The sequence below is a fragment of the Fundulus heteroclitus genome, chromosome 6 (assembly GCF_011125445.2).
Source record: "Fundulus heteroclitus isolate FHET01 chromosome 6, MU-UCD_Fhet_4.1, whole genome shotgun sequence".
Classification (NCBI taxonomy): Eukaryota; Metazoa; Chordata; class Actinopteri; order Cyprinodontiformes; family Fundulidae; genus Fundulus; species Fundulus heteroclitus.
The window spans coordinates 23186168-23211935 of record NC_046366.1 but is presented as its reverse complement, the minus strand read 5'-3'; the positions used below and the strand labels follow the sequence as shown (position 1 = coordinate 23211935).

Sequence of the window (25768 nt, the reverse complement as noted above, 5' to 3'; positions counted from 1 at the left end):
AGAAGAAGAAAACGTTTACAAGGACATAAAGATTTACTTTAGTTTCCCAAAAGGTTGCGTTGCCATCAGCTTTCCACAAATTGTGCAGTTTGCATATTTGTTTTCCTTGAAAAGCTTATTTTTCCTTTATAAAGGTTTTGCAGTATCTTGCACACAATGAAAACATCTGTGGAATGAAGAGGTGTGCTACAAAACGTAAGCAAAAACTACAGCGTTGCCTTCCTGAATAGGAAGAACTTATGGAGGAAATAGAAAAACGTGTAAAACTGCATCTTATTTATCATCCAAGTTTCCTTGTCCTTACCTTTAACCGTATGCACGTTCTTTAATATCCCACACAAAACTAAAACTTTTGCAGGGCTTCGCAAAAGATCCTAGTTCCCCCCTAAAGGTTAATTTACCTTTAAACACTTTGCGTTGCTATACAAATAAATCGTCCTTGCATTTAAACAGATTGTGTGCCATTAATCACAAGAAGAAAGCATTTAAAGGATAGCAAAAGATGAAAGTTTCGCAAAAGACGAAATCTTTCGTGAGATTCCAAACGTTTTTTCCCCGTCTCCAAACGTTTTCTGACATTCTCCACAAGAAGAAAAAAACCTGTTTCAGTGACGTTGCCGCTTATACGCCTTTGTTTCCCTGCATTTCCAGCAGTTTTGGGATGACCGACACCAGTAAATGATTGCAGGATTTTGCTAAACTTTTTGTAAATCTTAGAAATAAACCTTTTTTTTTTTTTGTTTGTTTGTTTCATCAACGTCTCTTGCTGCAAGGCTCAAGACTGGATTTTTACAATTTTGTAGCTATGCAAACATATTTTATGATTACAACACTGCTAAATAACCTGCAACCACTGGCTCAATGTCAAAATACAGGTGAGGTACCAATGTACAACGAGGTAAAATGCTTATAAATAAATGCTGGTTGGAGTGGTATCTACTCTTTCCAGCTTGAAAAAATACTTGTCAGTGTAAAACACGTAGGTGGAAGAATAGTCTTAGTCAGAGCGGTCGTATTACAGATAAAAACTGCCAGTGTAACAGAAATACAGGAGTCTTAGAAAATGCTGCAATGAAACAAGTGGTTCAGAAAGAGGACTCTGGGCTTAAATATCAATCATAAAGAGAAAGAAACAAATAATATTGTAATCAATACACTATCAACTTCATGGTAAGATAAAAGACATCATTTATTTTTGCACGCTTCAAGTACCCCTGCAGATGTTTTAGACAGGCAGAGAGTGGGAGTCAGCTCCACCTTTGAGATCTAAAACAAAACGACTTAGTCAAGACACAAAGCTAACAAAATGCGCAAATAAATTAACAATACCAGAGGCGGACAAACACTGACGGGTTGGCCAGGACGACGGGTAGAAAACGAGCGAGCGTTTAAAAAGGCCACATGCTAACGTGGTAGTAGGAAGCGTACGCCATCCGACACCAGGGCAGCTGTAGTAGTGTTCTCGTATAGAAATGTTACTCCACAATAGAAAAGTGTTTTCAGTTGAAGTGCAGTTGTCCCCCGTGTGCTCCTCGTTTATGTGGCAGGAATCTGAGGCAGGCCGAATTCGTCCACCAGAACCCCGTCCTGAAAAAGACAGAAACGGAGAGGAAAGATCTGTAGGAGCTACCAATGGTTTATTTCAATTCAATTAAATTCTATTTATATAGCGCCAATTCATGAAACATGTCATCTCGAAGCACTTTACAAAGTCAGAATCAATCATATTAGACAGATTGGTCAAAATGTCCTATATAAGGGAACCAGTTGATTGCATCAAAGTCCCGACAAGCAGCATTCACTCCTGAAGAAGCGTAGAACTACAGGGAGAGTCGTCTGCATTGTCCATGGCTTTGCAGCAATCCCTCATACTGAGCAAGCATGAAGCGACAGTGGAAAGAAAAAACACCCATTAGCGGGAAGGAAAAACCTCCGGCAGAGGTTTTTCCTTCCCGCTATTTGACAGGAAACGGCCTAAAACACATGATCTTCCCAAGCTGAGATATTTAAATAGAGCACGCACTTCAACTATCACATTTCTATGCTTAAGGGGAAAGTCAAAACCGTCCTTAGAACAACTAGAATCCTCAGATGTGACAAAAAGTATGTTTGGATGCATTTTTACAGCTTAAAAACTTTGTCTGCTGGAAGTTCTGATATTTGTGCTTAAAGAAACAGCTATGAAACAAAACGGAGGCATAGAAAAAGAAAGATGCCTTTACTTACATGTTTCAAATCCTTTGTAAATATTTTACATCATAATAAAATAATAATAAGGCAGCTGTGTGGATTAATGGGAAACCTCAGATTTTCTTTATATTTGTACACTCACGTTTTTTGTATTTTATTGGAGTTTAGATGTGATAGACCAACAGAAAGTAATCTACAACTGTGACGCGGGAGAAAAAGGGTACAAATGTCTTTATGGGTAAAAATCTATATAAAATGCTGCGTGCATATATATTCAGCTGCTTTTATATATATATTCTCCCCCTGAGATAAACTCCAGAGCAACCAGATAACCTAACCTGGGTGTAATCTGACCGGAGTGGAAATCCAGCATCTCCGTGAAGGCGTCGGGCATCGGGGGCTTGTTAGAGAACATTAGTGCACAAACAATGTCAGAACGATAAGCAAATACACCGGACAGGTCAGGGCTACAGCCGTGGAGAAGGTCGACTCAGGTGGGAGAGTCTCAACATGACTCAGTCGTGCAGACTTTGGCCTTTATGGGAAAGTGGCAAGAGGAAAAACCGTCGTGGAAAGAATGCCAGAAGAAGTCCAGAAGTCGTGTAGAGGACCAAGTACACACGTGGAAGACGATGCCGCGTCGTTTTGAACATCACCATCCCAGCAGTTAAACATGGCGGCGACAGCGTCATAATGGGGGACGCTTTTCTTCAGCCGCGACACTGAAGCTTAGAGACGATGGGAAGGTCAGCGGAGCGTCGAACAGGGCAGCCGTTGAAGAAAAGCTGTTAGCGGCTGCTAAAGAATAATGAGCAAAACATTCCCTCCGTGGATTTTAAAGCTGGGAGGGATTTGAATGTTTTAAATGATTTCAACAGAGAAGCACCAGTCCAGAGGACCTATTTGTTTTTTTTTATTTAAATTGCACTGCACCAGACATTACTTGTATCTTTACTGTGTTTGTACAATTTTATGTTGTTCTATTTTCTCAAATGAGTCTCTTTTGTAAATGAGATTTTGGATCTCAATGAGAATTCCTGCATAGATAAAGGTTAAGGAAAAAAGAGACGTGCTCTAAATGAGCTGCAGCTGTAATCACAGGACAGGGTTGCTCCTCCAAAGTACTGAATACAAATCCACGCCACATTCATATTTTTACTTGTAAAGCGTATTTAATTAAAAAGCACTACTCTGTGTTAGTTTAACACCTAAAATCTCATTACAGCACATCGGCTGTAAAAGCGATAAAATGTAGGAAGTACCCAGAGGTATGAATGCAGGCCCACCGGTGATCATGCTTCACTGCGAGCCTCAGATCTCACAGCGGAGCCGCTGACGACGGCGAGCTGTGGACCGTTACCTTGTTCGTCTTGCTGTCGCTGGGGATTCCTTCCGGGATAGACGGAGCGGCCGACGCTTCGTCCAAGTAGGAGGAGTCGTCGTCCAGCAGCAGCTCATCCCCCAGGGCATCCAGCTCTGAAACGGTTTCAAACTCACGTCTGTTTCGGAAAACTTAGATTGCGGTAATTATTTTTTTCCCCCCCTAGTCTGATTTACATTTCATTACATCAGTACATTTTCAATGCGGTCTGTCCCGCCGCACTCCATTTGCCGTCATTGAGGCCTGCAGACATGACTGATATGCAGGATATTACTTTCTCTCATCGGTTGGGAGAAAAGAAAGAAGGAAAAAAAAAAAAAAAAACAACAAGGCGGCGATGTAATTAGAGATCTGCTGCTTGATATTTTTCCGTCATTAACTGTGATCAGTCATTGTGAAATTCTCATTTGCCCAAAACGTGAAGAAAAACGTTGGAAGATTTACGCCCCAACCTGCTTCAAGATCCTCTTCGTCGATGTCTGGGGTGCCGTAGCTGCGGCTCAGGGACTCCTGTACCTCGCCGGCCTCCTCCATCATGTCTTCCAGCTGGTCTTGTAAATCCTGCCAGTCCAAAGCAAACGATCAGACACGTGACAACAGTTCTAGGTCTCACTGTGACGAGGTTAGCTATGTCAGATGGGCTCTATCCCCTCCTGCTAAGACTTCGATCTTCATTTTTACTGCGCTTTCCGTAAATCCTTACATACAGCTTAAACTCTCGAAAAAGAGTGTAAATATACTAAAAACGCTGTTAAGTAAAACCTCCAAAGAAAACCTGACCTACCATAAGGAGCACTGTATATCACTTTAAAACGTTTTAACATAAAAAAATAATATATTCAGAAAGTTGTAAACATCATTTCCACTTTGACTCCTGGTCCCATCTTCTTAAAGTCTTCGCTAAGACCACCTCTGTCTCCTGATAACCTGCTTCAAGCGGGATTTCTGCTGCCAGCTGTTAACATCTGTTGCATTTATTAGAAAGCACACAACCCACGGAGAGCAACTAAGCCAGAAGGACACGGAGAAATGTGTTTGCACCCGTGGAAAAGATGTTTAAAAAGAATAAAAGAAAATGATCTTTTATTGAAATATAAACATGGCATGGAGAACGGGCCCCTTTTCTTTTAGCCAATGACTAATAGACCGAACACAGAACTATTTATCTCGCCACCGCGCACAGTGAGCAGGACAGTACCGCATGATTTGGCAAAAACGAGGCTGAACAAAGAACTTCCATCTTTTATACCAACAATTGTCCTGGTTATTTTATTTATTTATTTTTTTAACATGGGCTTTTTCCCACCCCTGAATAAATGTTTTATGCAGTTTTCAAACGTTTTCGGTTTTGCTACTGCAGTGAAATCCCAATTCCTTTTCAAGCTTTCTACACATGAGTTTAACAGCGGCGCCAACAATCGTGTATGCATCTTTAGAGAAGGCAAGCAGAAACTAAAAATGCATGTTTCCTCGCTGCAGTTTCTAAAAATCAGAAGAGATCTGCCGCTACATGAACCTTCACCACTTTACAGCCTTCTATAAACAGTCTGCATTAGTCAAAGGAGAGGAGAGAAAGAGCTGACATGCCAAAAACATACGTCAATCTGATCAAGCTTGACGTCCTTGTAGGCTCTTTTCATTTCCTTTGCGCCGATCTTCATTGCCTCCACCTGGGGAGAGAAAACAGGTAGAAGAATGTATATTTAGTCACTGGCACCGTAAATCGGACTCGTTGGGGACAAGACGAGTCAAGACGAATCTGCGTCTTCTGATCGTTGGCCTGTGGAACAAAGCAGGATTAGAGGCTTAGAGACAATTTTAGGTTCAACACTTGCGCTTTAGTGCCACAGCGGTGGTTGTGACAGCGCTTTTGTAAGAAAATGTCTCTCTCTCTGCTTTAATTTTTTGATGTCTTGGTTTGTTTTTGAAGGAAGGTTTTATTCTTTTTTTTTCATATGAACAGTTTCTTTGATGTTCTTTCACACACTGTCCGCTCCAGATTGTCTAAAAATCTGCTTTTAAAGCAATTTGATGAAACATTTCTAAAGGGTTCTCGCAAATAAATGATTCAAAACCAATATTGGTATAATCAAAAGAAAATTAAACTCATATTTTGTAGATCTTGCAGTCTAGGCGATGGGAAACAATATGTAGCAATTACACAAGCAAGTGTTATGTCGACTGTTGGTTGGGTTGGAAATGTATTAAAAAGAGAGAATGTTAAACTGTTTTTTTTTTAATATCTCCTGCATCTTAGGCATACCATCAAAAGAAGCTGGTTGCCTATTTGTGCCACGGCTCTACAATATGCATATCTCCTAATTGCACGAATGACTTTATTAAATCAGGACTGGATTCAGCAGGCCACGTTAATGTAACAGTAACCTGTTTGTATGACCTTCAGCCACCTGGATTATTTGTGTCAGCGTGTGTGTTTTTGTGTGTGGTGGGTGTAGGAGCAGATATGTGAGCTAGTTTGTCACCTGGGGGGTGCACATTTGTTAGAGTGGCGAGAACAGTAGAGGGCCTGTATCACCAAGCGGGGAAAGGACAGGCGGAGGTTTACATGGCTATAAAAAATGTGATATGATAGAATCTAAGGTTTTATAATTGCAAACACTTTTCCCATTAGTAAGAAAGGGGGAGTTATCGGCCGTGTCGGGTCTTCTTCTGTTAATTTGAGTACTGGGATATGATTTAATTATGTCAGATTATACAGCCTGTTAGTGATATTTATCAGGTACCTCATGTGTGCGATCTGTACAGAAATGGTTTAAGAGAGAGGAATATCAGAGGAGACGGCAAGAGCCATTTAGGACTGAGTTAAAAAAAAAAAAATCTTAACCTTAAATGACTAAAAACAACATCTGAGACAAAAAGTTCCCGGATCAGGACTTCCCTAATCCTGATTGTTGTTTTCCTGAAAACGTGAGCCTCACTCTTCTTGCAGCTCTATGGATTGCGGGAAAAAGTACTGGAAGAATAAATAGAGTGTAAATCTAATTTATTTTTCTAAACTTCTTATCAGAGTTTGTTTCTATGGAGATAATGTCTGCTTGTAGGAAAACTAGGGATGGATTGGACAGAAATGGATCTGGGGTGAGGAGGGAAGTTGACAGATTTGACATTATGAAAAAAAAATAGATGTGAGCTTCTTACTGTAGTCTTTGTGTCCTTCAGGGTCTGGATTGTGTAGTTTGCTTGCTCCATATTGAATGACTGCTGGGCCAACTGCTCCCTCTGACCTTCATACCTGTGAAAAAAAAAACATTGCAGTAGTTTCAAATATGTTTTTACATGTAAATAAAACAAAATGGTGTTCTTAAATGCTGAAACAAACATAACTGCACTTTGTATTAGTCAACAGGACCTTTTTTAGCCACACTGACATATTCACTGGATTTGATCCAATATAGCCTGAGCAAAATGCCTTAAGACCCAATAATTACAGTCTAAAGGTTGTCTTTTTGGAGGCTGAAAATCATCAGTTTCTCTTCAAACATATATTTTTATTTCTCCTGACAGATCTGTGAATGCGGTTGACAACTGAAACATGTATTTTTGAAGAGAAAATGATATTTTTCAGCCTTTTTACACGTGTCTAAAAGCCTATGTTTGGACTAAACTTCTCAGGTTTTAACAGGTTAAAGAAACCCAACATTGTAGGACTAATTTGGGATAAAAAAAAGATTTATTCAGAACAGAATCTAATATAGTAGAAAATAATATAATAATTTGCAGTGGGTAGCGCTGTGGCCTTGCAGCAAGAAGGTCCTGAGTTCGAGTCTGACCCTGGGTCTTTCTGCATGGAGTTTGCATGTTCTCCCTGAGCAAGTGTGGGTTCTCTCCAGGTACTCCGGCTTCCTCCCACAGTCCAAAAACATGAATGTTAGGTTAATTGGCCTCTCTAAATTCTCTTTAGGTGTGAGTGTGTGCGTGAATGGTTGTTTGTCCTGTCTGTCTCTGTGTTGCCCTGCGATTTATTGGCGACCTGTTCAGGGTGAACCCCACCTCTTACCCATTGACAGCTGGACCAGCAACCCCTCGTGACCCCACACATGGGATAGACGTGCTAGAAAATGGATGGATGGATCCTTTAATTGGCCTCAGATGGGGATAATTCCACTGTGTATTAACACTTTGCAGAAATGAATAAATAGGGAACGTAGATCTTTATTATACAGATGTATAGATGCATCTGTACAAACTGTGTTGCTCTTTTTTTTTTTGCAAACTGATATGCTCTGCACAAGAATATGGAGATCTGTGCAAAGAACAGCAAGAGCAAAAAGGTTGTGTGGTTTGTCGGGAAGATTGCCGGTTGTACAGCATGGTTTAAAAATCCATCCCTGTTCAAGTTTACCGAAAACATAAACTGTAGACAAGTTTAAATGAAAATGACCAAATTATAATGCTTAAAAAAACATAGTCAACCCTAAATGCTTAGTACCTTACCTCCACTAAACTTAATCTAAGAGTTCCTTGTAAATGAAGAGTGTGATTGAGTTTTAACCAGTTAGTTTAACTTGAACATGGTGAAGGGCAAAAGAATGGCCCTCATACAACGATCCTCATTCCTGGAAACATCCTGTTGTCAGAACCCACCTTTAAGCTCCTGGTTCTCTGTCCTCTGCTGCATCCCAGAATAAATTTGCATTCCCTTTGTAAATAGTTATCACCAAAGTTTCTTCGGCGTACTACTAAAGGATGCTGGTGAAGATTCTCAGTCATCCAGGTCATGGTCATTCCAAAAAAAAGTAAAAAACAAAGCAACTGGACTTGTTTTCTGTAGTTGAAGACGTTTCGCTTCCTCTCCAGGAAGGAAGCTTGAGAAATACAAGCTCAAGGTTAAATTTGCATGTTGTCTAAGCCATTACAAGGACTTTGTTTGGACAGTAGTATAAAGCTTGGAACTGCCCATTACTCCAGACTTTTTGAATTGAGAAAGCTTCCTGGAGAAGAAGCGAAACGTCTTGCTTTGTTTTTTACCTTTTTTTGGAATACTAAAGGATGCCCAGGGTACCACAGTTTGAGAACCCCGCTCGGTTGCATCAGTGTGCCACTCTCCAGTTTATACTCACATTCTCTTCTGCTTCAGGACTCTCATGGCCTTCTGCTTCACCATGTTCTGCATTCAAAACGGCACAGAGACGTCAATGCTCGGCGTGTTTTCCTTTCATTGGGTGGAACAATGTTCAGCACAGCGTCTCCATACCTTCGAGGGCCCATCTCTCATCTTCTTCAGCTGATCTTTGTACTTCAGCAGCTCGGCATCGAGCCTTCCGATTTTCTTTTCAATGGACTCTGCCCTGGCATCCACCTAAGAGAGGACGAGATCAATCAGACGTAACGATTTCTAGCATCCCCGTGTTCAAAACGGACTGGCTTTTTTTTTTTTTTTTTTTTTTTTTTTTGTGAGTGTGTGCATTAGAGGTAGCAGCGAGGTAAAAGCTTTTCAAATAATTGAGGTTAACAAACACATCAATCTTCGACACCCCAGCAGCAGGGGTCGCATGTAAAAGGACGGCCCCTTTGTTTGTGTTATATGTCAGCGGGGATAATTAGCGGTAACCTGGAAGGTAATTAGCCCCGTATTGACCGCCTTTCTCCGGCCCGGTGCCCCACCGCTGGTCACATAATGCGGTCATAAACAACAACAATACCTCCGAGGGGGACGATACTCACGGTGCTGATGCAGTCCGACAGGTTCGGAGGAGGCGCTTTGGGCTTCCCGCGGCCGAATATTCTGTTCATTCTCAAAACCTTTTTACGGCCTCGGAGCTCTGCGTTTTTCTTTAAATAAACAAACACAATACGAAATAAAACGGAAAGGATTCCTGCATTGGAGACACCCGGAAATAACGGTCAGCACGCAAAGCGACACCATTGGTCGGTGTGGATGTCGTGACCAATGAGAGACTGGACCAGTTGCTGCCACCACGCGGTGAGCAGAGGTAATGCAGGTTTCACAGAAACCCTTTTGTCCCAACAAGCACCATCCATCATCAGTCTTTGTTAGTTCTCCTGTGCAGAGGGCCTGACATATGTAGACATCTATCTATCTATCTATCTATCTATCTATCTATCTATCTATCTATCTATCTATCTATCTATCTATCTATCTATCTATCTATCTATCTATCTATCTATCTATCTATCTATCTATCTATCTATCTATCTATCTATCTATCTATCTATCTATCTATCTATCTATCTTCTATCTATCTATCTATCTATCTATCTATCTATCTATCTATCTATCTATTTGAAAAAAGGTATTTTTCAGAACACAGTTTAATAATCCCCTTTATTGTCTCTGCAACTTTCTACATTCAAATGCAATTTGTCCTCTGAATTAGGCCCATTCTTCAGGGAGTGGTGGGCTACCACTGAGTGGTGCTCAGGGAGCATCCTGGGGCCAAGGGTCTTATTTAGGGACCCAGAGTGGTAGTCCACTGGGTTCGAACCAGATAATATGCCATTTCCTGGTTGTAACAATGTAATCATTTCTATAAATATACATGATTAATTTGCACATAAAAAAAAAAACACCTGATTGTAATGTCCATCCATCCATTGTTGTGCTGATGTTAATCTCCAGCAGTCATTAGGCAAGAGGCAACACCCTGGACCGGTCGCCAGTCCATCATAGAGGATGATCGATTGATCGTAGTGCATTTTGGTCAGCTTCTGCGGTTTTTAACTATGCTCTCTAACTAATTTGAGCTTCGCTTTGAGTTCTGCATGCCTGGAACCTTACAACGGTCTAAGACCGATCTCATTCTGGATTTCCAGGTCTTTCCTGTGTTCGTCTTCCCCGACATTAACGGCGACAGTTTTTTTATTGTGAAAACGAAACACCGTTCACCTTTTGATTTCATGCAGCCCGCAGAGCACCAGGACCAAAATCCATCCATCAATGTCTCGCTGACAGTTCCAAATGCACGTTTTTCTAAACTGTCTTCAGAGGGAGAGACAAACCAGCTGCCAGCAGGCACGGCTCATAACCTGCAAAATATGCTCTAGATTAAAAAAGAAATTTATGAAGCATTCATAAGCTTTAAAAAAGGAAAATTCAATCATCCCTAAATCTTATTTTTTGCTGCTTTGAAGCAGAACACATCCTCCTAAGCAACACATTCACAATCTACGTTTTAATCAGTGACCTTCTTAGCATGCAATTCATGTGACAGTTTTCTCTTTGAACAGTGAGGCTTGTCGGATTTTTGATACGAGCAAGAGTCTATTGCCCAACCTACAAGGATTAAAAGCTGTACGCGTCTCATAGTGCATGTGGACACGCGCACCTTGAGAGACATGCACCTAAAGGAGGAAAAAAAAAACAGCTGTAATCTTTTGTGATTGGAGTTGACAGCTTCATCAATTCACCCAAGGACTGATTGATTTAATTTCCCCCTCTCGAAATGCCTCTTGTCATTACACCAATAGGGCGGTAGACTGCTGCTGCAAAAAAAAACAAAAAAAGAAAACGTCCTTTTTTCCAAAGGATTTCACAAATGTCAACTGCTCCAAAATTATGGATTAGAGAAATGCAGAAGTGAAATAAAAGCTCTGCAGGAGTGCAGCTCTGAGCCCAGGGCTGCGCTTCACGGTGCTGGTCACCACACCACTCAGCTGCAGTCATCCTCAAGAGTACAGAGCAAAGTGTTCTTTTCAGGGTGATTTTTTTTTTTTCCTTTTGTGTAAAACTTTCACAAAAGGTCTATAAAAAGCATCCGGGCCTTTAGAAATGATCCAGTTGTTCCAGATCTGCCTCGTGGTATGATCTGCTCCCTTCTGAGTGTAGCCGTTCAGGCTTTTGTGAACAAAACGCTCAAAGAATGGCCAAATTGATAAAATAATTGTCTAGCATTAAAAAAAAGTGTTCAATAAGCTTGAAGTCTGGGGTTATTTAGTTACTTTAATTATTTATATTTTGTTAGCTGGACCTTGGTGGAAAAGGAAATGAGATGCAAAAAAAAAAAAAAATCCAAACTTCAAGGTTATCTTTTCTGTCCCACAGACGGAAACGTTTGCATTCTCATGATGGCAGAGGACAAAAGGGGAGAATTGTGAATTTGTATGCCAGGTATACACGTGCAAAAGGCAAATTTCCCATTGTAATGCAAAGAACTCACCAACAACGCTAATTGGCCTTAAGCATTTCAATGGCGTTTAGGATGAAGGCGACGTGGAGGCTTTCAATCATCAAAACAAGTGGCCTGGAACAACAGCCTGAAGTTAACGGCTCAAATAAAATTAGTATGTGGTCCTAACACCGAGTACAAACTATTCAAGAGCCAGAGTACAGGTTAACCGTTTCACACAAATGTGAAACTGATTCATATTTGCACTAGATCTAAGCTGAGAGTTTTCTACGGCCAAAAAAAAAAAAAACCTAATTGCTAAGATTTAAGCCTTATGACGGTACAGAAAATGCAAAGCAAGCCCCCAACACTGCAAAAACGGATCCAAAAATAAGTAAAATGTTCTCAAAATTAATGTATTTATCCTTGATTTGAGCAGGTAAATGAGATTATCTGCCAATGAAATTAGTATTTTGACCCCTAAAATAAGATAATTAGACATACTGCACTTGAAATAAGATGATGGAGATGAATTGTTCCTATTTTAAGTGCAAAATTTTTATTCCATTGGCAAATCATCTTATTTACCTGCTCAAATCAAGGACAAATACACAGATTTTAAGAACATTTTACTTATTTCTAGTTGTAGTTTTTGCAGTGAAAAATCTTAAGGTTTGCACATCCACTTGATTCTAATCAGATTGCATAAACACTGTGCTTGACAAAATTGTGTTTGAAAAACGCGGTTAAATAAAACGTGGACGGTCAGGGTCAGTTTCTACCTCAGGTGGCTGAGTTCCAGCGTCTTGTTCAGGAGTGATGGTAGGACGGCGCGGGGGAGGGATAGATGGACCGGGGCATCATCTACCGGTCTGTCAGGGTGAAGAAAAAGCCGAGCCGCAGCAGACAACTGCTATGAGTTATCAATAATGACAAGTTTCTGGGTAATAAAAGTGACAGTAATTAGGTTCCTGGATAGGATGGCTGCAATGAGCCTTAGAGATAAGGTAGGGAGCTCTGTCATCCTGGTGGAGCAATTAGCAGAATAATAGAAATTGGGTTGTTGGGTTTTTTTTTTTACCTGGCAATTTTGAGAGCGTAGAGCAGAGCCAGAACCCAGAGGAGGGACAATACGTTTGCCATCTGGAGCAGAAACACCCAGAAGATAATTGGATAGATAATGATTCTTGACGGAGCCGTAGTCATTAACCTCATGACTAGCTTTTGTTTAATTGTATGTTATTTCTTTAGGTCTATATTTTCTGTACATTTTTTTTGTGTTGTGTCTGAATTTTCACATCACGTGTTCACATGCATTACCCTGGCGTTAACTCTCTGCCGTTCTTTTCCATTAGTTCCCTCGTTGCTTCACGCTCCCTCCGTCTCAGCTCCAGAACATTTTTATTCACTCACCTGTTTCATATCCGGTATTCATCATACCAATTCACCGTCCTTCTGTTTGCATCGAGTCATTCTTAAAGGACTCGGGAATGTTACGTATGCCAGGAAACCAGAAACTGACCCAGCTCGCAGTGGCCGGCCTCCACTTGTCGGTGGATCACCAGCTTCATGACCGAGCATCTTCTGCCACACAGCAACCATCAGCACCGGTTCCCATCCAATCAACCATTCGTTCTTCAGGTGCTGCTTGTCTGTTTGTTTTTACAACTACCGTGAGTGAACACCCTTCCCACCCATGATCTATAAACTACGTATTCACATTTCTACCTGGTTGGAAACAGCACGAACAGTCTGAAGGAACGGTTTTGTTGAACTGAACCTGTTCCTCATCTCTGCAGAGATCAACAAAGCGCTGTCTGAAGAATCATGAACAACCTTTATTTAGCTGAAGCTACACAGTTTATCTAATTTTTTTCCCTGTTCACAGTGGTTTTGCTCATCCACAAAACAAGGCGCGTCTAGACTGCAACAATTGGATCTGCAGAGAGGATAATCAGGGCTGACCTGCCCTGCATCCAGGACTTGTTCAGGAAAACCTGCAGGAACCAACTGGGCAATTAACCCTGAATCTGATTCTCCTCTAACCGTGTTGTGGTCTATAGATCCGTATTGGCTTTTCCTCCGCGCTTCCATTTACTGTGATTCCATCTAGTCAGTTTTATTCACATTTCTATTCTTACAAATTATTGTTAGAAGGAAGCACGTTGTGAGCGTTGTACAATCCGGAGTCAAATTCCTCGTATGATCTTCCGCTGATGCTTGACTCTTCATTCATAGCTGTCAGACATAAATCTGACTTGTATAGAAACACATGAAAATGGGAATATATGACCTATTTGATAACATAAACATAACATAACTTTGCAACTATTAAAAAGGTGATTCCTTAGGAAATAATTTATCTAAATGATGTCATGGATCAACTGGCTTGCGGTTCAGTTCTTCTCTTGCTCTTTAGTTGAGGCATGACTTACCCCTCACTCAGATCTAGCTGTTTTGACTGCTATCAAAAGAGGGATTAAGATTTAAGTGGCTTAATAGAAACAGGAAAAAATACAATAATGACCTGATCATGAGTAAAATCACCTTAATCCAATTTCTCCTGGGCTTTATTTGCATTGCCCAGGTGTTGTGCCGTTGATTTGATATAACCTTGAGCTTCTCGGATTGGGACTAATTTATTTTTTTCTATTCAGTTTCCTTTCCAAGGCTGCAGCACAACGTGCCTTACAATTAACCCAAAAAGCCTTGGACCGCCACCGCCTTTCAGTCAGCATTCTCACCATGGAAACACTACTATTGTATGTGAGCTGAATGGAGTAATGCAAAATCGAAAAAGTCATGGCAAGGTGAGAAATTCTTTCATGGCTGATTTGTGTGTGTTCCTGGGACCTACATTGATATGATTAATAATTGAATCTTTTTTACAGTCAGAATGGCAAAAAAAAAAAAAATCCCTTTCCTTATTTTTATTTTTTTACACCTTTATTTATTGTGACATAATAGTGCATTTACAAAGCATTATTTCATACCTAAAGCTAAAGATACATTAAAACATCAGATGCAACATGAGGGCCACTTTGTGTGCCTGTAGGGCTCGTAGCTGGTCTCAAATTAAAGCAATTTTATTCATGAGTAAAGTTGAGATCAAAGTCGATCAGTTTAAAATGTCTGACAGAGAGCACTGATTTAAATAGGTGGGATATACCCTGTAAGACTGGACGACATTTCTGAGTAAAAACTATTTCATAGAAGGATGAAGGCACAAGAACAACATTCTAATAGAACCACTGCAGTAATGTAATGCTGAAGCAAATATTTTAGAACATACGTAATTAAAATCCAATCGGACTGGCCGCTGTTTTTAAAGCATTCAAGAAAAAAAAAAAAAAAAAGCAAGGAGAAAAAGTCGCAAGAAGGATTTTTTTGAGAGAGATAAGAACAATATGTACATTTCAGCTGATACAAGTTAAACTGTGTGACATTAAATACATTTCATTAACACAATCTAAAAGCTGCTGTGTTTGTGTAAATTCAGAGATTGGCGTTTTTTTATAGTTTCATCGACGAACACTGTCCACGCACGTGGTCAAAACCAAGTCTGCCGGTCGATATTCAGACTATCAGCGTTTATCCCACATTCACAAATGCACCAATAAGAAGCTGTAAAGTGTGAAGCAGACATTTAAACCCAGCAAGATAATTTTGTGCTCATCAAAAATGAGCGGGTGTCTTTTACTTTGCACGTATGCCATGGTTGTACCGGCTTTAGCCTTGAAAGCCCTCTCCCCATGTCAGTTGTAGTTTCGGGCTCAAGGAGATGTGATGTCCACCCGTTGTGCACGGCACACAACATCTTCTCCGTGCCCGAAGCAGAACCAGCTGAAAATGCTCGGTGCCGGGGTACAGTCTCACAGCGAGAGTTTTGTCTCTGACGGTCAGAAATATCTGATATTTCTTTTACCGTCACCCCTCTTCGGCATTAACCGTCTGGTTAAGGAGAAAGCACCTTAAGCGATTTGTGATTCACAGATATCGATTCCTGAGCAGACGCCGAATGTTCCAGATAGTTTTAGCTCCAAAAAGCAGCTCACAAATATGCAGGACTGGAAAGCACAAAACCACCACATATGTTGATAATTAGCCCGGAAAGAAATGCTTAGAATAAGTGCCTCTCCTAAAATAACCAGGAACAATTTATATGTTTCTATATATGTATTATTCTATGCCTGAAACTGCAGTTGATGTTTTGTTTTCATGTGAGAACTACATCATTTACCTCACTGTGACAGCCACTTGGGGGAACATGCAGGTCAAAGGAAGAAAGAAAAAGAGAAAAAAAGCGCTCATAGCCACTGCAGAACATTTAGTGGACATCTTCCATTTTCATGTGATAAATACTGCTCAGGTGCTAATTTCACTTTTAGCTTCAAGTATCCTCACAAGGGTATTCATCGGTTAGTGAATATGCACGTTGCAATTGTGTCATCCCAAAGGCATCCTTGTACGCCACCAACTTACAGCCCTGTAGCGCAAGTTTAATTTCCATAAAGCTAGTATGCGTTAGCTAAAACAAATAAATCTCATAGAAAGACCAAAACCAACGTGAGACCTTGACACGTGACTTGAATACTACTTACTTTGAAGCAAACTCAGGCTTTTTAAAGACCTGCAGGTTTTTAAGTTAAAAGGCGGAAAGCCTATTAAGCCCTCCATTTGAAGTGGCCACACTAAGCCACCTTAGTGTGATAGTGGTATGCACAAAGGCCACTTTAATGGACTCTAGTGTGTTGCTCCACGCAGTGAATTCACATCACAATATCTTGGCATGGTTGTATTTTTTTAGAAGGGGTCAGCAAATATTCCAGTAATTTTTTTTATGCTATTTAAATGTTCCTTGTTTTTCCTCGTGAATCTGTAGATAATGACTTAACCGTGTATCTTGCTCTCTTGTCCCCATAATGGAAACTCTTTGCTGCTTTTAGTTGCTGTAACGCTGGATCGTATTTTGCCACATAGTTTGTGACGGTTAAATGTGATTTTGTGAAATATTGAAACATTGACCAGGCTAAGTTCTTTGAGGTACCGAATCCTAAATTTGGACATGTTTAAGATATGACTTTGCTGCGGTCACCCCAGGTTCTTTTGCTGAATAATGTGTTGTTTCTATTGTTGATGTCTGTAGTGATAAAACGACTCTTGAAACTGAAACTATATTTTACCATATTTAATCTAAAAGGCAGAGGGATGTTTACAGCTTCAGTACTGGGCTCTCAGACATAACAACGCAGCGGGCAGATTTCCGGACGCCAGCGAGAGCCCCGTTCATTCCTCACATAGACATTAAGTAGTCCGTTGTCTATCTGTAATCTCCATGGTGACCGACTTTGCAGTCCAGTCTCTGCATTCTCCTAATCTCTAACAGACATAAAAAGCTAATGAAATTCAGAGAATTTCAAGTATTAAAACAATGTACCAATATTTTCACTGCCAGAGTCCATGCAGTACTGCGCCTACTTACTGATTCAATGACATTCACACCGTGCAAATCGATGGGTTGTGATTTACAGTCGTATTGGATTTGCAGATTTGAAGACTTTATGGGATGTTCTAAATGCTCCAAATGTTGCATTTTAATATAAAGTTAATACAGACTAAGCCCAGTGGAAAATCCAGGCAGAAATGTTGCTCTCATCTCTTTCCTAAGAATAAGTAAAGATTGCTTAATTGCGCTAGCATTAATTTGGCCATTGTGTTCTCCGCGGGGAATATTGCTGAAGTCGGGTCAAACAATTGTTGGTCTTGGTCTTTTTATGGGATTATTTAAGGAATACCGATCCTCCTCAGATGGTGGTAGTGATCTGAGTTAAACACAGATCAATAGAGTCCTCCCAGCTCTGGTAAGGCCTGGAGGACATGTTCATGGCTAGTCATACGGGCCTGGCTTGCCTCCCGTCGCCCCTCCCTTCGGTGGCGCAGGTGTGATCCCGCAGCGTGCTCCTCACTCTGCTCACCCCGTGACAGTCCCTGTGACCCCGCGCGCCGGGGCAGCAGAAGTCCCTGAAGCAGCGCTTAAAGTTCTCGTCCAGGAAAGCGTACAGGATGGGGTTGAGGCTGCTGTTGGTGTAGCCCAGCGCCACGCAGAAGAAGTAGGCAGCCATGACAGCGGTGGTCTCGGGCACGTTGGACGACAACGCCTTGACCAGGATGAAGATGTGGATGGGTGTCCAGCACACCACGAAGACCGCCACCACCACCAGCACCAGGCGGGTGATCCGGCGGAGGTTGCGATCTTTCTCCCGCGAGCCCGACAGCAGGCGCACGCTCTTCAGCCGCAGCACCATCAGGGTGTAGCAGACGGTGATGATGATGAGGGGCGCCACGAACGCGAAAATGAACACGCATATCTTCATCAGGGTGTCCCAGTAGGTGTAGGGCTCCGGGAACTGTAAAGCGCATTCTGTGGTTCCTGTCAGCCGTGGAAAAGTTAGAGTTAGATGAGAAGAGGTGACCCGTCAGATTCACAAAACAAAGAACAACCTAAGTCCTTCAAGAGGATCACAATCTCAGACTTTTTGTGGGGAAAGAATTGCAATGATGAACACTTTTAAATATGTTCTAAAGTTTTATCATTTGGAGTCTCTACTGATAGATTCCTTAAAAGGACCGATAAGTAATGATGACACCTAGTGGCTAAAATCAGAAACTTACATACACAATGCTTTTCACAGACACCCGCCGTTTACTCAACGGTCCATTGCTGCTGTGGAACTGCACAGAATTTTACTTACACAGGATAAACTATAATGTTGTATTCTGTTTTATTTTTGGTCCCCTTCTCTTACTGGCGTCCATGTTAGCAGGCTGCTGCTCTTTTGCCAAAATAAAATATTAAATGCTGCACTCTGTTTTTGGGAACCCTGGGAACTCTCTTACTGTGTGATTGGCAGAGGAACCAGGAAGTAAACACGGGCTACACTCTGAACCTAAGGAATGTTCTGGACCCTACCTCTAAGTTTGAAAGGAGAAAAACGTGACTAAGATACGACGGAGTATTAGGGCCACACATGAAGGGAAAAAATATTTTTGCCATGGCGACTTTAAAGTCGCCATGTTGACATTAAACTCAACATTTCGAGAATAAAGTTGAAATGCCATGTCGACTTTAATCTTGACGTGTCGACTTTAAAGTCGCCCTGTCGACATTAAACTCACCATTTCGAGAATAAAGTTGATATATCGTGGCGACTTTAATCTCGACATTCCAAAGTTTGAAGAAAAGAGCAACCGCGCTCCACAACTGCAGTCTCTGCGTTTTAATTAAGTGTGAAGGTAGTCTTTGCCGTGCTGCAACTGTACAATCATCACTGGAAGCGGTGGCCTACCAATAACGTAACGTCTTTCCCTAGTGATGCTTACCCGGGTTCGCAGTTCTGAATTTGAGATTCTCGAAATGTTGAGTTTAATGTCGACATGGCGACTTTAAAGTCGACATGTCGAGTTTAATCTCGTCATGGCAAAAAAAAATGTCCCTTCATGTGTGGCCCTAATACTCCGTCGTACTAAGACGTTGTTGATGGAGAAGACCAATTGTTTATAAGGAATGTTACTTCCATCCCAGGTGATAAATGAGAATAGTTTAGGTTGATTTTACAGTAAATATCTTACTTATTTCTCCTTTAAGTATAAGGATAGTTTAGTCAACTACTTCTTAAAGCAGGCCTACATGCTCTTAAATTAGACACAGTTTGTCTGAAACCACAAAAGAAGCAATATTCATATCTGTGCCATAACAGTGCCTTGCAAAAGCATCAGACTTTTCCCATTTTTTCATGTCACACCCACAAACTTCTGTGTATTTTATGGACATTTTAATGTATCTGATGGATTAACATTATCATGGAGTGTATTTGTGAAGGAGAAGGAAAATTATTTTTTATTATATTCTTTTACCAAAAAAAGAGAAAGATTTGAAACGTATGCCGATAATATGCATTGATCTATATAATTTGCTATACATTTTACAAACATACTTTACTTTGTGTTGGTCTATCGCACAAAATCCCAACTCAACACTTTTGACCTTACGCTGTAATGATATAATGTGACGAAATGTTAACAGGTTCAAGGGGTGTGAATACTTTGTAGCTGTGAATGTGAAATCTAGTGATAAAGAACCTTTGTCCCTTCAGACAGGTTTTGAGGTCAGATTCAAATTGTGAGTTAATGATCTAATAGCTTTTCGTAAAGCAAAATGTCACTCAAGAAACAATTTTCCTGTCAAATCTGGCAGCTTTTGTAGACTTTTATGAAATCTGTAGGACATCTTGTTCAGGAAACTGAGCTGGAATAATTGGGGGCAAAGAGTCCTTGAAATGATGATAATTTTCGGTCGGCTATTAGAAAACGAAGGAAAACTCTTGAGAACAGCTCTGAGGCCGATGTACCGTTGTTGGTATTGGTGCTGCCGAGCACCATGGCAGGAATCCCCGCAGCCGAGGACAGCACCCAGATGATCACGTTGATGATCTTCGCCTTCACGGGAGTGCGGAAATCAAGGGCCTTGACCGGGTGGCACACGGCAATGTAGCGGTCGACGCTCATCATGGTCAGGGTGAAAATACTGGTGAACATGTTGTAGTAGTCGATGGAGATGAAGACCTTGCACGCCACCTCGCCGAACGGCCAGGAACTGAGCAGGTAGTCGGTGCTCTGGAAGGGCATGGTGGTGGTGACCAGGGCGTCGGCCACAGCCAGGTTGAAGATGTAGATGTTGGTGGCCGTTTTCATTTTGGTGTACCTGCAGAGGCGAGAAGGGACGGCTGTCTTAGTTTGTACGTTGTCAAAATATCAAATATCTGAAGAGCTGATACCGAGAACTGTTTTTAAATACAATGATGTTTTCCCAGTTATGGTGATGCATGACTTCTTTTAAACCTTTGTTGTATTCATTTTAATTTCATTGTGTGAAACAGTTATCGTACAGGCACTAAACTTTCCAGTTGAGGTCTGGCTTTTTTTTTGTATTTGACATGGTTTGACCTTGTATGAAAAAAAGCATAGTAGGTCCAGAAAATACATAATCTTGATAGTATCATGCATTGTGCTGATCTAATAAACATAGCTATAATTTTATATTATGCTTTCCCACAAGTGCAGATTCCCTAAGCTATGTGAACCTACTGCTCTAACCAGGAGCTAACATGTGCACGTTACTGACATTGATGTTGCATTATTTTAGGACTTTTAATTGTGCCTTTTAGCTGTTCTTTTATCTCATGGTGAAATAATTATGAAACATACAACTTCAACTGAATGGTTCAATGGTTTGTAAAAGGAACAGGTGCATAAGGTGCATAAGTTTCAATTTCGATTTCCACACAAGGCCAGAAATCCACATACAGGCTCTAGTATGTGTATACACCTTTATTTTAATCCTTAACATTTGGTTAATTATGTCCCTAAGCAAGTTACGAGATCAGTTTTGATGTGTCGTTTTGAAAAAGAAAAAAACAAGAGCTGTGTACAAGTTTCAGTCGTCTGACCTTGAATGGAAAAAATGCCGACCAAGAAAGGAACTTCTAATTCACAACTGACCAAATCAGCGGAAACGCACAAATGCACAAGTGAAATACCTTCTCTGGAAATGTTTTATGGTCAGGCAAGACAAAACTAGCTGTTTTGCTACAAGCGGTACCAACTGCAAGCATGGGCGTTGCAACATTACGCTATGGATGTTTGGTTGCTAATGGTACTGGTGCACTGTACAAAGTTGATGAAATAAGGAATAGTAAAGGTGGATGACTATCTCCCAATTATTTGACTTTACCTCACATCAACAGCTAAGTGGTCCAAAAGAACAATGAGTCCAAACAAATCAGTTTTGGAGAGGATAACAGATGCCAAACAAAACTGGTTTGGCCTTGACCACTACCATTTGAACAATGCAGGGACTGTGCAGGAAGGTTGCACCACAAAAGTGGTCAAATTTGCAGGGGTCATCCAGAAGCTTGTTGAGAACCTGAACGCTAGAGCTTATACTTGCATTTTTAGTACAACATTAAAAAGGGTTATGTACATATTTCAATCTGTATGCATGATTTTTACTCCCAACAAATTCAAGTTCTTGTTTTAGAAAAAAATAATTAAAGTTATTTGTGGCATCTCCTCAATTCAAAACCATCTAAACCCTCATTTAGACCAAATCTAAATAATATGTATGCTGTATATTGTGAAACCATGCCAGCCATGAGTGTATATAAACTTCTGACTGGTGCTATATGGGCCCCTGTACGATCATTGATGCTGGCTTTGCATTCAGTCGGATGCTTCACCTGTTTGTTCGTTCCAGAGCAGGGGGTGGCCAGCTCCTGTTCTTGAGAGCTAACATCCTGCCACTTTTACATGCATCCTTTCTCCAACACACCTGAATGAAATGAATGGCTCGTTTCCAGGCCTCTGCAGCACTGAATGACTAAATGCTGGTGAGAGAATTCAGCCATTTGATTGAGGTGTGTAGGAGCCAGGATGCCTGTAAAAGTTGCAGAATAGTAGCTCTTGAGGACTGGAGTTGGAATTTCCATGTAGAATTTCCCATTAAGACCAAAAGACTGAAGCCTTTATAAAAAAACATGCAGAGTTTGGTCCTCTGGAAACAAAGAGGCTCATAATTGTGTAAAGATTTATAATTTAGGCATTTGAGAAAATGTACTTAAGCTTTATGTATTTAAGCATTAGAATCGCTCAGACTTTATATTGTCACAGAGAAAAAGAGACAGTTTCTTTATTCAAAAAAGATAATTTGATTGATTAACTTAATTGTGTATGTAGGTTCCAGCAGACATTTAAACATTGCATGACTTTTCCAGTACTTCATTGCTTTGGTACATACGTCTGTCTAACATTTGCTGGGAACAATAATGCATCTCTCAAGCATAACTTGTGTTTGATGCTTTATTTACTTTAAATGCAATATCGAATAGGTATTGTTGTAAGTAATACATATGTATGTGTTAGTAAAGCATCCTGGATTTCTTTCATTGTTAAAAAGTATCAAAATAATCAGATGAAGATCAAGCAAAATTGAAAACTTATGGACACCTTAAGTTTTTATGTTAAAGAGTCATACTTTTACCCCTGTATCTTTATATGTCATTTTAAAATTAGTATTCTAAGGTCTTTACCCAGGACGTTACATGTGCTGAAACACATGACCTTTGGTAGCTAAACACAAACTTTGCAGTTTCTACAAACCATAAAGCATAAAAGGCAGTTCAAACTTTTAAAAAAATGAAACAAATAAATACATTTTACTATTTCAGTAAAGGAGAAATCCATGTGGCCAAGCATACATAGGAGACGTCAGTGAGACAGAGAGAAAAATCCTATATATGTAAATAAAATAAATTATTTTTCTTTTCTATGTGATGGTAAGAGATTTACTGGTTGGAGATAAACTAAAACAGAGGCAACACTCATTGTCATGATTTCAAGGTATTTGGGTTATTGATTTTCTTTCATGTATATTTTGAACATTCCCTTGTTATGTTCTCATCCTTTTAGTTTCTCTGAGCTCATTATTGTTAGCTATTATCTGGCCCCCTCAGCTGACCTGCCTTACACAGCTGCTCCACATCTCCCCTGATTGCTCCACTGGTTTGCTTGTCATTTCTCCACCCCTGCCTCGTCATTTAAGCTCATCGGGTTCTCATTGATCGCTGCTGGAATCCATCCTTCACCGTGCTTCCTGTCCTGTTCTCCTTGAGTTTCTGTAATTATTAAACCCTCATTGTGCTCATTCCACGTTCTGCGCTCTGGTCCTTCTCCAAACTCACACACAATGCATTCATGACTGTCACTGAAGAAAAAAAAAAAAACCCACACTCCACAGTCTCACAAATAACGCACCGCTTCAGTGCGCGCAGATTGGCTACGTGCGCTGCCATACACTTACTGATATGTCACAGATAATATACGCACGGCACACATTAAAAAAGACTCACCTAATGATGACATACATCACCAAACAGTTGCCCACCAAGCCCACCACAAACACCACCGAGTATACGGCGACAATAATGGGGATGATGGGTGACATCGGCTCGGGTTCAGAGTCCCAGGTGCCGTTGGGGGTGTAGTTGAAGATGTCCGATAAGCCGGGCTGCCAGGTGAAGTTCGGCACGCACTCCCCCGGCTGGCCCGAGGGACAGCGGTCCTCTTTGAATATGTGCACCACGCCGCTCTCCATGGTGCTGGGCACGGACGCTCCTTCTGGCGCTGCCGCGTGGCGTAAACTCACCACCGAAACGGAATATCGCCTAATTAGGGCGGGAAAATTAACAAAAAAAAATTTCAATCATAACAAGACCTGGTTTATTGTGCGGAAGAATTGCGCGCAAAAGCCACGCGTTCAAGGACACCTTTACACAGGAACAAAACCACCTTACCACTCTTAGTCCTTCCCCTTCCAGAAAAGTTCCCTCCAAGGAAACCGAGCCCGCTGAGGTGGAGCTATAAGGACTCACGACCAACAATCCGGCATGCACGACAAATATGAGCAGAAACGGCAGGTTTCTGTGCAGAGAGCGAAGGAGGAGGAAAATTCACAGGCTGTGCCACCGCTGCGCGCCCGAAGGTGCGCACTGGAAGCCCGCACTGCTCATTCAGTGACATCAGAGGCTGAACGAACAGAAATGACAGCCAGCAGACGGGTTCAAACCACATGTATTCAACTGCTGAAATACTTCATCTAAATCTGTTCACATTAGCCCTATAAAATTAAAAGAACATAAAGAAGGTGACCTCTGCTAAGTGTGTTTCCCTGCTTCTCAGGTGTCATTTATTTTCTTCTTTGCATCCTGAGAAATGAACTCGCCAAAAAAAAAAGTCCAGCAAAACAAAGGGGGCTCAAATTATTCTAAACAGGAAAATGTTCTATTTCCTAACATTTAATAACTTTTTTTGCCATACACATGTTTAAAAGCAAAAGTAAACGGCAATGTATGATTGGCATGATGAGAAGTGGCGTGGGATGCTTTTCTTAAGCAGGGAGCAGTCAGATGAGAGCAGGTTAATACTTTTAGGCCTGTGAATACTTTTGCAAAACATTAGCTGCAATGCAAAATAAATAAATAAATAAAGAGAACCAGGGCAATTGACCCCTTTATATTAATATTTTATTTCCAGTTAACACAAAAAGGTGCTAATTGGGTTAAATTGATGTTTCTAGTATACATTGCATAATTGTTTGTTTTTAACCAAACAAACACATTTGTATGTATTATCTGGAAAATAAATGTTGAGATAAAGTGAACAACTGCCCCACTTCCCTTTTTGATACAAGCAGAGCAGATTGCGAACAAATACAAGGAGGAGTTTGGAACATCATCAATGAAAAAAAAAACAAACAACAACAAAAAAAACTTAATTACCTCCTTAGCACCTTCTGACTCATTTTCATCAGCAATGTTTTTGCTCTGAACAAAGCAGAGCCCCAATTTCGCACACACACAAAAACTCAGCTGTGTGGGCTAGTTACACACATGCTCTTTCATGCGCAACGTTGTCTCTGTTTCATCAGTTCCATTTTCTCTCCGCTGTAACATCACCCTCACAATAACGTCACAGCGCCGACGGCTCAAAATGAAAAGACGCCGAGGATCTAAATGAAGAATGGTCCTCTTGACTTAAATCACATGCCTCTCCTCTCAAACGACCCCTCAACCACCGGCCCCCTCCTGCAGGAGATAGGAGACGGGTTTCAACCGGCGCGCCGTCGTTAAGCAGGTGCTGCTTCCCTTCCCTTTTCCTTCGTGCACTAACAGTAGTTGCTTGGAGACCCATCACGGCCAGGTGTTTGCTCGGATGACAGAGACTTGTCATTGTGTTCCCACATTGTCACGATTGTGCGCACTCGACTTTGTGAGATGGCCCCTGTTTGACGGTACAAAAATCTGATAAAATAATAGCTATCTCAGAGGTCCAACTTGACCCTTGAACTGAGAGCAAGTGAATCGCCTCCCTGCATGCGTGAGGGACTCGTTGAAACAGCTGCAGTGTTTACCTTGAATCTTAATCTTCAGTGCCAAAGGTCTGTTTGTGCAACAATACGATCAGGTCTGCTTCTTCTGGCACTATAAGCCCTTTACTC

At 41.0% G+C, this 25768-nt stretch overlaps 2 protein-coding genes and 1 long non-coding RNA gene across 4 annotated transcripts; 1 reads left to right on the top strand and 2 right to left on the bottom strand.

Moving 5' to 3' along the window:
- Positions 1–1171: 1171 nt before the first annotated feature.
- Positions 1172–9461, bottom strand: chmp5a (charged multivesicular body protein 5a). The gene is made up of 8 exons (XM_012879355.3): positions 9257–9461; positions 8787–8891; positions 8653–8699; positions 6731–6824; positions 5170–5241; positions 4024–4132; positions 3551–3666; positions 1172–1587 (listed from the first exon to the last, which is right to left on the bottom strand). Exons 1-8 carry the CDS (start codon positions 9323–9325, stop codon positions 1537–1539), a joined length of 663 nt encoding a protein of 220 aa, XP_012734809.2. The 5' UTR covers positions 9326–9461; the 3' UTR covers positions 1172–1536.
- LOC118563454 lies at positions 1886–3246 on the top strand. The gene is made up of 3 exons (XR_004931232.1): positions 1886–2620; positions 2672–2674; positions 2718–3246. It is a non-coding gene; the product is annotated as an uncharacterized LOC118563454 (long non-coding RNA).
- A 7300-nt stretch (positions 9462–16761) lies between the features above and the next one.
- Positions 16762–25461, bottom strand: oprk1 (opioid receptor, kappa 1). Of its 2 annotated transcripts, XM_012879323.3 has the most exons (5): positions 25050–25459; positions 24066–24192; positions 23622–23936; positions 20067–20419; positions 16762–18088 (listed from the first exon to the last, which is right to left on the bottom strand). In XM_012879323.3, exons 3-5 carry the CDS (start codon positions 23864–23866, stop codon positions 17550–17552), a joined length of 1137 nt encoding a protein of 378 aa, XP_012734777.2. In that variant the 5' UTR covers positions 23867–23936; positions 24066–24192; positions 25050–25459; the 3' UTR covers positions 16762–17549. The 2 variants fall into 2 exon arrangements, with proteins under 2 accessions (XP_012734777.2, XP_035994257.1); XM_036138364.1 differs by lacking the exons at positions 23622–23936; positions 24066–24192 and having other exon boundaries at positions 25050–25461.
- Positions 25462–25768: the final 307 nt, after the last annotated feature.